A 12,824-nucleotide genomic window follows, 5' to 3' on the forward strand; every position below is an offset into this window, starting at 1 on the left:
TTATAAAATTAACATTTTATACTAACATTTATTAATAATTACTTAATAAAAATTTTATAATTAAAATTATATACGGAAAATATTAGAAAGATGAAGATACAAAGTCCACAAAATATTTCTAAAACATTTTATTTTAGGATTGACTTATCATACCTTTAGATTATATCTTTATTTATTTTTCGACTGTACAATTGTTAGTTATTGACTAAGGTACAAGTGAGTAAAATTCAATCTCTGCACACATAATCATCGTAATAATTACATACAATTGTGTTTTATTTGTATAATAACAAAACATTACTGTATTCTATAATTTATACGTAACGCCCTTTATCATTTTATATTCTCTTTCATTTCTCTTTAAGTCTTCTTTTTTTTAAGTTTTAAGAATTTCTATGGCGCACAAGCATCAATGTTTTCTCTATTGCTTCTGCGAATCCAGAAAAGATACTCCTCTTCATCACACACTCTTCGTCCTTTCGCGATCACGCATCCCACGTTTCGCATGTCGTAGCATCTCTACTTCCTTCCACCCGCTTCCCACACGTTTCACGAAGCGGAACCTTTCCAGTCCTCCTTGATCATGTCGCTGGCCTTCTCGGCGATCATGTACGCCGGTGCGGTCGTGTGACCAGCGATTATGGTCGGCATCACGCTGACATCCACGACCCTGAGACCGTCGATCCCGTGCACCCGCAACTTGTGATCCACCACCCCCGAATTCCTCCGGGTGCTCATCTTGCACGTACCCACGTAGTGACCCAGATTCGTCGACACGTGACGGGCGGTGCAGGCCCAGTATGCGTCGCTCTTAAAAGCGACGTGCTTGCAACCCGGGAACGGTACCGGCAGCAACCTAGTGTTGAAACGCTTGAACGCCTTCGTGGAAGCTATTTCAATCGCCTGCGACAAGCGATAAAAAGAACGTATTAAAAAATTGGAGAACGTTAAAAGAGTGAATAATGCTGTAATTACATATGGAACACTTCTAAATGTATAAGATAACGAGAGAATGCAACGCAATATAAAGTTGGTAAAGAAAAGTTACAAGATAAATCTAGAGAACGACAAAAGAGTGAAAGATGTTTTAGTTATAGAATTGGAAATATAATTCCAGTTGACAAAATAAGAACGTACAATACAACATAACGTAAAATAAATTTAAAAAGTTGTAAGATAAATGTAAATTACATTAATGCATAAAGACTCTTTTCTTACAATCTTTATAGCTTGCACCATTGTATTCAGATCATCCTCGTGATCGTAATAATTGAAATCCACGATCGGTGAGTCCAGTAGATCGCTGCTTCTCAAGGTAAGCCTACCACGACTCTTGGGTCGCAGAAGCACAGGTACGATCATGAAGCTGTCGAAGCTCTTGTAATCGTGGTAAACTGCTTCATAAAAATCCTTCGTTAATCCCAGCATATTGCGATAGATGCCGGAAACCTCGCTAGCTATCGAGCTTGAGCCTAATACAAACTCGATGTTGGGATGATCGTCCTCTAACATCTTGCTCATGTTATAAGCATGAAGATATGTCTTGAAGACGTTACGATTTACGGTGATGGAAGTTATGTTGGGAACAGCTGTAAAAGTGATTCATAATGTGACTTTCGTCAAAGCCAAAACTGAGCTTGAAATTACAAAAGGCATATTACAATTTGGCAAAAGCAAAAAATCAATAATTATTTTATAAATATATATATATATATATATATATATATATATATATATAGTATTTTAAGTATATTATTGTTATTATAAACTTTTAAGTTTAGTATAAAAACAATTAATTTGTATTAAAAAAATGAATATTTTAGCTCTCATTAGGAAAAAAGAATTAATCTTTTTAAATTTGCTCAAAAAATTTCAACTTTGTGTTGATGTTAAAATGCTCTTACCGTACTGCTTGTGTGTATTTATACGCTGAATATATTTAAATTTTGACTTTTCCCTCTGTCTTTTTTTCATATAATTATTAGCCTTGGTGTTAATAAAAGCTAACGCTTCAGCGCCCCCAGGTATCGTTAAAGGACCATTCCCGTCTCTCAGATACTTCAGGAACTCAGCTGGATTCGAACCTAAACGTGGCTCGACGATAGTTATGCTCTCGTTGACTAGAAACGTTAAAGCTGACATGCTCACGTGGTCTTGAAAATTAAATCCCACTGGAAGATCCTCAATTACATCGATGCCCAATGAATTCAAATGATCCTTTGGTCCTATTCCGGAGAGCATGAGTAATTGTGGTGAGCCCAAAGTACCTATGCAATCGGCAATATTAGATAAAATCTCAATTTAAAAAGTTTATTACTATATACATATAAATAAATTAAATTAGAACAATTTTATATTTTCTGTTAAAAAAAAACCTTTAGTTTCAAACAAATTGTGTTCTCTAAAACACGTTTATAAATCAGAGATGTGATTATGATAAAAAAGGTTTAATAATTCAACTAGTTGCATGGCTTAATAATTTTTATGTTTTTAAAATAATGAGAGATTTGAATTTTCATAATAATCGAAGCGTTTTTGAAAACTATTAAACGCATATTTGTTACATATTTATATTTTGTAACGATATTTAAATGCCCACCTGCGCAAAGTATAATCTCCTTAGTAGCAGAGACGAAATATGTTTTACGGCCCCTAATGAATTGAACGCCTTTGGCTCTTTTTGTTTTTGGATCAACAATAATTTTTGTCACCGTCGAAAGTTTGGACAGATGAAAATTTTCTCTGTTGCGAATCGGCCTGAGGAAAGCCTTGTTGGCGCTGACTCTATGACCGTTTCGCATAGTCGCTTGCACGGTTGAGAAACCGACGGACCTATCGCTGTTGTAATCTATAAGATCGTAACCGAGCTCTTGGCCAGCCTTCAAGAAACATTCCCTTAGAGGAGTGGCGTAAGGAGGAGTCGTAACATCCAGATATCCGTCGTATCCATGATATCTGACAAAGGAAAAATCACGCGAGATGAAGTATGAGAAAGAATGTAGCATTATCGCTTAATTATTTTATATCTCTATATTATTGTATATCTGTGCATAATTATTTTTATGACTCAACATGAAATTATTTTCTGATGTGCATAGTAAAAAATTTTATATATATTAAATATAACATATAACACATTTTACACGTCCAATTTAAACGATTTATCCACTTTTTTTTCTTAATTTAACACAAAATAAATGTGTTAAAAAATAACACATATATATAGTGCAAAAAAATTAATACAAAGAAATGCTAACAAAGAACTGTGTATATACGTGTAGATATATTATAAATGTTAATTTTACTGAAGAAATATATTAACATTCGAAGCATATTTCTTCATCAAAATCATTTATAATATGTCGACACGTACACAGTTTTATTCATCTCAGGATTTACATTTCAAAGCTGCATTATTTTCAAGTTATTTGTTCGTTTATCTATAAATTGTATTACTACTAAGAAGTGTTGAATATCAATTTAACACAAAATATTTAAATAACACAATCACATTATGTTAAATTAACACTAGTAAATTATTTTAAATTAAAACTATGTTAAAAATTCAACAAAAAATTTTAACAAAGATCGACCACAAATGCAAAATGTTGTTTACTGTAGTATTTAACTAAATTTTTAGATACTGCAGTGAAATTGTTCTCTCCATGCATGAATATTATAATACAATAAAAATTACATGAATCAAAGCAATCGAGAAGATCTTCGGCAAGAAGTAGAATAAATAACACACTGAGCTCTCGCCTCTCATCGCGATCTCATCGCGCACCTTACGTCTTTATCAATCAGCTTGCACCTCTCGGACCTGATGAAATAGGGCAGCACATCCTTGTAGCTCCACCCGGGATTCCCGAGCATCGCCCAGCCGTCGTAATCGGCCCTCGTGCCCCTCGAGTAGATCATGAAGTTCACCACCGAGGTACCTCCGACCGCTCTACCAGATATTATGTTGCAACGGCCGTCGATCATCGAAAGACAAAACCCACCGTTGCCATTTGCGTCTTGCGGCCGCGGCTCGCTCTTGTACATACGGGCGTAGTCCGTAATGTGAAGGGTCGACGCCAGAAAGGGTATATCCGTGAGGAAGGTCTCGTCCCTGCCCTGTTCGAGCAAAAGGATATTCCAGTCGGGATTCTCGGTCAGGCGATTCGCGAGCACGGACCCGGCGGAGCCGGCGCCGATCACGATAAAGTCGAAAGATAGGTAATGTCGCCCGGATGTCACATCCTCGTCCTGCACCAGGTCGTTCGGCTGTGAATATCCCGCGAGGAAGTGGTGTATCGTTTCGAGAACAGCCGGCGGCAGGATCCCGCCGACGTGCCCCAGGAACAAGACTGTCAGGCAGAACTTCAGCATCGTGAATCCGATCTTACAATGAGAAATGAATCTTCGTTAATCTTCTCCTTCGTATTGCAGTGGTTAGTCTCTTTAATACGTTTTATTTACATTCTATTAACCACTTACTTAACGTTGATCTTATTGATTTTTCTCTTTAGAAAGCTGCATGGGGAGACCTTGACATTATCAGTCAAATTGAGATAGGTCTCTATGAAATCTTATTCATCTTGAATGAGCTTATATTTAGATTATCAATTATCTCGATAATCAATTTAAATACGTGATTGCTGAATCTTCCTTTAATTATTTTTTGGGGTTAGCAGAATTTATTGCAATTTACTTAATTAACTTACTACAATTGCATGCTCGCGATGTAATACAGCCTTTCCATTGCAGATCTCGATATATTTTGAGACTCCATGTTTTCAATACAGCTTCGATGTATGATAATTACGATGTCTACACCTCAAATAAGCCACAATTCACGAAATACAATTTACGTATCCTCGATCGTAAATCTTTATGATTAATTAACACTTTATGATTAATAAACAACAATCGACAATTCCTGATGCACTATATGTGGTACTCAGCCGCATCTTACTCTCCGTAATGCGATGCTAACGATCAACTCTGTAGCTTTTGACGCTGCTTCGAAAATAATCATATTATATCTGCATAGCACTGCAGGGTCGATTACGTCAGCTATGGATCTTACGGTCAAGGTAGCGCAACGCAAGTCATACAAAGTAAGATTGCGAGAAGCGAATGTTAATCAGCGGTTAAAAATCTCGAAATAATGGTGCCGCTGAACGATCGCGTCTCCTGCATGCATTCCACACTCCATGTATCGATATTTGCGAAAGAACACGGGTTCATAGTTCGAACGCATCGAACTCTCATAACGATTCCATATCGAGAATGCGCACTTATCGTAGGTCGTGTAACTTAATTATCATCACACTTTTACCGAGAAGCAATCTCCGAAGGCATCCTGAGCAGTCGTAACGCGTCCGCAGAATTTTTTCTACGTGTGTTCTTTTTCATGAGCTCATCCACATACGCACATGCTGAATATATCTTTTCTCTCATTACTCAACTACTCGGTACTTATATTTTTTATTACCTTCGAATACGCGCGCACATGCCCTTTTTTTGATTTAACGGTTAGTAAAGAATGTTTGCGACACGTAGATAAACGTGATACTTTCTCTTGAAGTAATTTTTCAAAGGCACAAATTGCACTTTAGTTAAAAAAATTACAACATTGACGGATGATTGGAAGAATCATGTTTATCCCGCGAGAGTTCCTCGAACACTGAAATAAATCGAACCGAACCTCCGTGGCTATCTACAAAATTGGATGAGAGAAAAAAATTAGCAAGGCCAACCACTTTTAACACTCATACAAAAACCTGGCATGCTATTGCAATTAGAACGATGGTCAAACTTCTTGCACCACTTTCGCTAATGATTTTCCTTTGCATTACAAAACTGCATTGTACATAGATACGGAAAGAACAGTATTTTACTTAAATATCTAAGAATAGTCCAAAATTACTTTCAGAGTTGTATCTGATCAAATTTTTGAATACTTTAGCAAAACCATGCAATACTATGATTGATGTAAATGTAACATTTTTCGACGTTAAAATTTAATACTTAAAGCTATGATAATAAAAATTTTAGATGTAAGAATCAGGCGTACCGATATTTATTTATACTACATATTAATTTGTACTGATAAAATTTTTTTATAAAAGTTGTAAATAACATGTTATTCATATATTATTTTATTTAAGATTTGTTAGTTTTTATCATATAAATAGATTTTGAAATAAAAAAAACATTCTGATAAAATATTTTGCTAAAAAAAAGAAATAATGAAACTAATGTGATTGGCAACTATTTTTATGTAATATAAAAGAAAGGAATGTTTAAAATGGAAAAAAAATGTATTTGATAAAATATACGTATAAAACATAAATTACAATAAAATATCAAGTTAACATTTTAAAGATGTACTGCAATTTATATTCACGATAGCTAATGCTTAAATCTATCATTATCTCTCTATTTAGATGTAGAAAAGATTTTTATAAAGATATTAGATAAATCATTGATCAAGATGTGGTAACTGATTAAACGCGAAAATACCAAAGGCGCACAATCTAAAATCTTAACGAAACCAGTCCCGTATGACCCACATATATGGAATTACGAAATGCGCTCCGTCCATGGAGCATCTGCATACACCTCTGCCGCGTGGAGAAGATAACACGTATAGTGTTATACAACGAGTACTCAGAAATATCGCTAATAAAACAAATCTGAACTTTCAATGAGTTCAAGTTTCAGTAAATACAGTTAAAAATTAATTTAAAAAAATGAAAAAGACGCAAATACACGTGTCTGTTCTAAGAAAATAATTTTGTGAAACAATGTAATTTTAATAAAAATAAAAATGATAGAAAATAATGTGTACACACAAAATTGTTTTTCAAAATAATGCTGTTTTAATATGTACAAAAGTAATAATATTGAAAAGATGGCAACAAATGAGAATAAAAAGTAATGTGTATTTTAAAAAGTCTGATGCATAAAATATATTAATAATAACAATAATTTTTTATTACGTATTTATTGTTTAACATTTAATTTACCAATATCTTTTAAACTTAATTTCAATATTACTTTATACACACACACACACACACACACACACACACACACACACACACACACACACACACACACACACACACACACATATATATATATATATATATATATATAATTGCATTATTCTGTTGCAAATTTTAAATAAAATTTTATAATCAAATTGAACTTATAAAAACTACTAAGTTACCCGAATCACATTAAGACACACATTCATAAACATACAAATAAATAATCCATTTTTTAATTAACTACATAAAATTAAAACACACACATAGATATATCTAATCATATTACAATACAATTTATGTTTGCATTAATTATATAACAAAAAAGTATATTTTAGAACTAATATAATACTATTTTCAACAACTTATAAAATATTAGATTAGTGTAAAAGTCTTAGCCCTTATTGGCATTGCTTTTATTACAGTGTATCAACACTGGCGGACATTACTGACAAATTTTTTGTTAATAATCAATATCTTTTAACCCTCAGCGACAATATTATATATAATTATATATAAAAAATTTTTTTCCGGATACTAGAAAGCTTTAATTAATTTAATTATATAATTTTTGTTATGAGGATTAATAGTTCTATATAGATACCGATTTTTTGAAACTCGACATATAAAATATTGAAAGAATTAATAGTTAAGAAACGCGGTTTTATTTACAAAAAATTTTACTTAGAAACAACTAGAAGGTTGATCTAAATTAAAACCTCACATTACATAAACTAAAAAGAATCAAAGAATTTCTAATTACATCACAGTTATATAGTATAAAAATTTTTAATTGCTCCTGTTTTAATTAATGTGTTATTTTTTGTTTTATATTTTAAAATGTTTTTATTTTTTAATATTTTTTAGACCTTTTATTTATTTATTTGCTTAACTTCATTGACGCGCAATTTCGTAGATGAAATTTTAACTAGTTCGAGAATGCGAGGTATCGATTTATATCTATCGAAATATCTCGAACGAGATTGATGTTTCGAGTTGACACGCACAGGCAAATTGTGTGTCAAATAAACGTAAATTAAGGGAGAATGGATTTCGAGAGTCCTGATGTTGAGAAGGAATTTCCTGGATTGTACGCGTCCGAATCAGCGAGGAAAAGCAATGAAAGTGATTGTATGTAATAGATATCGTCTTGTTATATTTGCGTTTTAAACGGTTAGATATTGTGTATGTGTGAGAGAAAGAGAGGTTATGTTATCTGTCAAAAATTACAGTTGTTACATATTTACTTTTCTAGCTGTTATTTTACTGCCAGAGATAACTGTATTGCAACAGTGATTTTTATTCTGCAGTTAGTGACGAAGGCAGTCATGACAAGCATTCCAAGAAGGAACTTTTGGGTGGAAAGCGTAAGGACAAGAAGGACAGAAAGGACAGAGGTTACGCGACGTTAGAGGGTGAGAGTTCGCCGGATGAGGATCAAGAAACCAAGTAATGTTTTTATCGAAACCTATGTTATTTCTGTCTCTTTTATTTATTACTACTTGACATCTCGAGTAACATGCAGGTGTTAATGTAACACACGATTAACGGATCCTTTTATCTAATATTTATCAGAGGTTTATGAATGAGGCTATACTATTAACTAACGCTTGATAATTAAAATTGATGACCATCCATCTATTATTGTTCTACATTTTTTGTTTGTACCACACTGGTTTTCTCTTGCATCATTAAACTTGATTTCTAAATAATTTGTAAATTTACTTTTAAATGGAAAACAGTCTTGTTTCAAATGTTTATGACTTGATACTATTGCTTATATTAATTCTGATTTGCTCAGTGAACATTTATTTTATTGTAAGAGTCTTTATTACATACATACAAAATGATAATTGATCGCAAATTGCTTTTGAGGTAATTTTAATTTTTTTATCTCTTGCATAATATTAAGGTTGATATGTAGTTTATTACACAGAAGTCCTTCAAAATCAAAAAAGACCAAAGCCTTTAAATTTCCATCTAAAAAGGAGAAACGAGAGAAATCACGCGAGAAAGAATCAAAAGAAAAAGATGCTGAGAAAGAGAAGGATAAAAAGAAGAAGGAAAAGGATGAAAAGGATATAGATAAAGAAAAACGGAAAGACAAGGATAAAGATAAATCTAAGCAAAAATTAAAAGATCGGAAAAAAGGAAAACATGAAGGATTAGATATTGGTGGTAAGATTGCACACTATTACTTAAAAGTTTTTACTCATTTTGTCTTCTTTAATTAAGAATTTCAAAGACTAGTCACTTTTTAATTTTCTTCCTAATTTTCTAAATGTTGAGCTTATGGGAATCCTAAAGCAAACTACTAACATTTTTTTATTAAGAGAATATTTGATAAAAATTTTTTAATTCTTCATATAATTTTGTAGCATTTTTATATAATTTTATAATTTATCAGAAAATTCTCATTTTTTATGAGTTGGAAGATTTTTTTTTCAAAAATATTCAGAAAGTTTACATTTTAAAATTCTTCATATATGTGAATATTGAAATATTCCAAAATTTTATATCCCAAAATTTGTCATTCTACAATTCTTGCAGAATTTTTGGATGGTAATGTAATTTATATCAATACAATTAATATATCTTGACTAGTTCAATATTTTTTATATGTATGGATGTATTTCTATGTATATACTTTTATATATTCTGCAGAGGAACAACCAATTTTTGGTGTTAGTCTTCATCTAGCGGTCGAGAGGAGTTGTTGTCACGACGGAGTCAAGTTACCCTTAGTGGTGAGAGACTGTATTGATTACGTGGAAGAGCATGGGATGAACGTGGAAGGTTTGTACAAAGTCCCTGGGGTGAAGTCAAAAGTTCAACACTTGAAAAAATTGTACAATAACCAGGAGCCAGTGAATATATCCGAGTTTGAACCCACGGTAGCTACGAGCTTATTGATACTCTTTCTTAGGTTTGTATACCTGCGAATTCTATTCTCTTTCTCACCATGTGCTTTAAGATCAAACGAAAAAGTGCGCATTGTGGTGATGTAGAGAGCTGCCAGAGTCCGTGCTGGAGAACACCGAAACGATAACACGTTTCGAGCAGGCCGCTTCGACCAAGGATGTCGCGCAGCGGGAAGCGCAGTTGGCTCAGCTGACGCAGCAGTTGACAGAATGCAACAGAATTCTCCTGGCATGGGTCACGTTACACTTGGACAATGTCACGGCGCGAGTATGTTCAAAATGTTACTAATTTGATTCAAAAGGTCGTCGGATAAAAAGCTTTAAGTCTTTAGATCTTTTTGAAAATTTCTCAATTTAATCTTAAGTTTTTTTTTATTTTATTAAAAATAAAAATTGGAATAGCACAAATTTGTCACATCAGTTTAAAATATTATTTTTTCAATATGTATTTTCCAGTTAGTTGATACTGAATTTTATTCTCTAGGAAAAAACAACAAAAATGAACGCACAAACAATCTCGATGACGTTAAGTCCAGTTCTGCAAATGAGTCACAGATTGCTACTAGCTTTGTTGTTCCACTGCAAGGCTTTGTTTCCAAATGTACAATTGACAAAGTATGTGCCACCATTATCATCTGGTAGTACCAATCTGCCAGATTCCGTAGAGGGTATAGCTGCGGAATTATCCAAACAAGAGTCGTTACTTTCTCAAATTCACATGCAGATGAATGCTGGTTTTGTAACGAAATCTCGTGAGGAACAATTGTGGGAGGTACAACGGATGATAACGCAATTGAAGGTACAGTTACAAAAATGTTTTAAATAATTATATTGAGTAAGGAGAGTATTAACACAATAAATTATACTTTGCAGAGAAAATGTAAGACTGTTCAAAAATTGGAAGGCGCTACGCAGAAAAGTATCGATGAAGAAATAAAATCAACTGATAATATTCCAATAGAATCTACCTCGCAGAAGCCAAAAGCTATAGATGAAGATTCCGGACAAGCAATATCAGGTGACACTCAACTGTCAACGAACTCGACGTTGATAAAGAAAGACAACAAACTACACAATATAGAAGAGGCGAAGCAGAAGTGTTCTTACTCGACAGGTACCACTGCGAACGCTACGCAAAATGAGCAAAGTGTAACAAACATACAAGAGAAAGATGCAGTCGATTCCGCAGTTGAGGCCGCAACAGTAACACCACAAGAGTCTGAAAACGTAACTCCGAATGACAAAGTAAATGGTACGTGATAATTAATAGGCTGTAATTTCTAATACTTTCTGAAGCTATAAACGGGATCATTGTAGTAGCCGCCGAACAATCATCAGTAAATAAATTAAAAAAATTAAAATCTTAAAATAATTTGCGAACTAATATTTTTTAGATCTAATTTTTATACAGACTTAATTAAAGTATCATTTGTTTTACTTAAAAATATAATTACATTAAGTTGTTTTTATTTGTTCGTTGACTGATGCGGTGATCCTACTAGCACATCGTTAATTTATATGCAGAATCTGAAGAGGAAGATGTCATAGACAAATTGCGAGAAAGGCTGATTCACGAGGAACTTTTGAATATGCAAGCGTTATTGAAATCTCGCATCAATCAAGAGAGAAATGAGATTAAACGATTGATGGAAATGTTGACGGAGCGTGGCGCGAAAGAAGAAAAGAAGAAGCTCAAGGAGAGGACATACTCTCCTAATGAAGCCGAAATGACGGCCATGATACAGCTAGTTAAAGAGAATCAATTACTCGAGGTACGTTTCTTCATATTAATTATCTTATTCTACTTTTGTACATTTGTACGTAGTAGCGACATTAACTTTTCCCTAAGGTAAAAAGTAAAAAATGTTGCCATTGAAATTATTGGAGAAATTTTTTACTTTTCACATTTTCACCTTAGGGAAAAAGTTACATAATCACTATCCTGAAGAATTCCTACAGAATATTTATTCTTTATATTTATACCTTACTCTGCAGAAGAAGATGACGACGTTAATACGTAGTATTATCGAGGAGAAGGACGCGTGTGTGGAGCTGCGTGTACAACTGGCAGTGCATCAACTAATGGCCAAAACTTGACCACAGATCTCCTAGCGATCGCATCAGAATCACAATATCTCTACGCTATAAAGATATGATCTGACATTACGTTTTTGCACATAATGACCATATATAGTTTATAACATGTTATAATTATCACATGTACCATTAACTCGTTCGATCCTTCCGTGAAGTAATAAAATATACAAAATGCAGCCGAAACTTTTATAGTGTATTTTTATAATTCGAGTTTCTTCATTGAACACCTAACGTATGTGTAAAGAGGGAGGCAGGAGTGGTATTTTTCAAATATTGAAATAAGATAAACATAAGAGAATTCTTCCTCACAGTAAAAAAAAGTAATATATTATAATAGGAATTCTCTCTCTATTTGTATATAATATCTCATATGTCAACACGTCAGCAAAAACATTAACATATTATTATCATATATTACGCTGATAAAATTTCAGACAATTCGGTAAGTTAAATCAATACATCGAGTTTAGAACGCACTTCACACATCCTGAAGTTGTAACAGCGTTTTACTATCCCTTCGCATAAAAGACAAGTCACTCCGAAGATAAAAGAAAATAAAAGAAAAAAGTTATTCTTACGTTAAACAAGCAGATAAGCAATAAATCGGAAAATAAGTGAAAAGAGGATTGCTCGAGACTAAAGCTGAAGAAAATAAACAGAAATAAAACAGAAAATCTTCGCAGAAACAACCAAGCGTGATTTTACTATATATCATACTCTGCCATACATATCGTCTATTCGTGAGTTATATTTTGCTTATAAA

The 12,824-nt window shown here is 33.1% G+C and overlaps 2 protein-coding genes across 6 annotated transcripts; one reads left to right on the forward strand and one right to left on the reverse strand.

The window, feature by feature from the left end:
* Window positions 1-120: 120 nt before the first annotated feature.
* Window positions 121-5,915, reverse strand: LOC105193873 (glucose dehydrogenase [FAD, quinone]). Of its 3 annotated transcripts, none has more exons than XM_026135181.2 (6): window positions 4,710-5,915; window positions 3,788-4,386; window positions 2,600-2,955; window positions 1,905-2,267; window positions 1,219-1,589; window positions 121-903 (listed from the first exon to the last, which is right to left on the reverse strand). In XM_026135181.2, the coding sequence occupies exons 2-6, from the start codon at window positions 4,372-4,374 to the stop codon at window positions 550-552; spliced, it is 2,031 nt and encodes a 676-aa protein (XP_025990966.2). In that variant the 5' UTR covers window positions 4,375-4,386; window positions 4,710-5,915; the 3' UTR covers window positions 121-549. The 3 variants fall into 3 exon arrangements, with proteins under 3 accessions (XP_025990966.2, XP_039314393.1, XP_039314392.1); XM_039458459.1 differs by having other exon boundaries at window positions 4,483-5,915; XM_039458458.1 differs by having other exon boundaries at window positions 3,788-5,915.
* A 2,104-nt stretch (window positions 5,916-8,019) lies between these two features.
* On the forward strand, window positions 8,020-12,244 carry LOC105194404 (ralA-binding protein 1). Of its 3 annotated transcripts, none has more exons than XM_011159292.3 (9): window positions 8,020-8,174; window positions 8,354-8,492; window positions 8,968-9,221; window positions 9,708-9,969; window positions 10,052-10,232; window positions 10,449-10,763; window positions 10,838-11,216; window positions 11,489-11,736; window positions 11,960-12,244. In XM_011159292.3, exons 1-9 carry the CDS (start codon window positions 8,090-8,092, stop codon window positions 12,059-12,061), a joined length of 1,965 nt encoding a protein of 654 aa, XP_011157594.1. In that variant the 5' UTR covers window positions 8,020-8,089; the 3' UTR covers window positions 12,062-12,244. The 3 variants fall into 3 exon arrangements, with proteins under 3 accessions (XP_011157594.1, XP_011157595.1, XP_039315054.1); XM_011159293.3 differs by having other exon boundaries at window positions 8,980-9,221; XM_039459120.1 differs by lacking the exons at window positions 8,020-8,174; window positions 8,354-8,492 and adding an exon at window positions 8,507-8,918.
* Window positions 12,245-12,824: the final 580 nt, after the last annotated feature.

Source organism: Solenopsis invicta, chromosome 16 (assembly GCF_016802725.1).
Source record: "Solenopsis invicta isolate M01_SB chromosome 16, UNIL_Sinv_3.0, whole genome shotgun sequence".
In the NCBI taxonomy this organism is placed as follows: Eukaryota; Metazoa; Arthropoda; class Insecta; order Hymenoptera; family Formicidae; genus Solenopsis; species Solenopsis invicta.

Coding starts and splice junctions, on each gene's coding strand:
- LOC105194404 (XM_011159292.3), top strand. CDS start 8,090: ATGGATTTCGAGAGTCCTGATGTTGAGAAGGAATTTCCTGGATTGTAC. Junction 9,970..10,051: donor TTATTGATACTCTTTCTTAG/GTTTGTATACCT, acceptor GTGGTGATGTAG/AGAGCTGCCAGAGTCCGTGC. Junction 11,217..11,488: donor TCCGAATGACAAAGTAAATG/GTACGTGATAAT, acceptor ATTTATATGCAG/AATCTGAAGAGGAAGATGTC.
- LOC105193873 (XM_026135181.2), bottom strand. CDS start 4,374: ATGCTGAAGTTCTGCCTGACAGTCTTGTTCCTGGGGCACGTCGGCGGG. Junction 1,590..1,904: donor AAATACACACAAGCAGTACG/GTAAGAGCATTT, acceptor TCACTTTTACAG/CTGTTCCCAACATAACTTCC. Junction 904..1,218: donor TGGTGCAAGCTATAAAGATT/GTAAGAAAAGAG, acceptor CGCTTGTCGCAG/GCGATTGAAATAGCTTCCAC.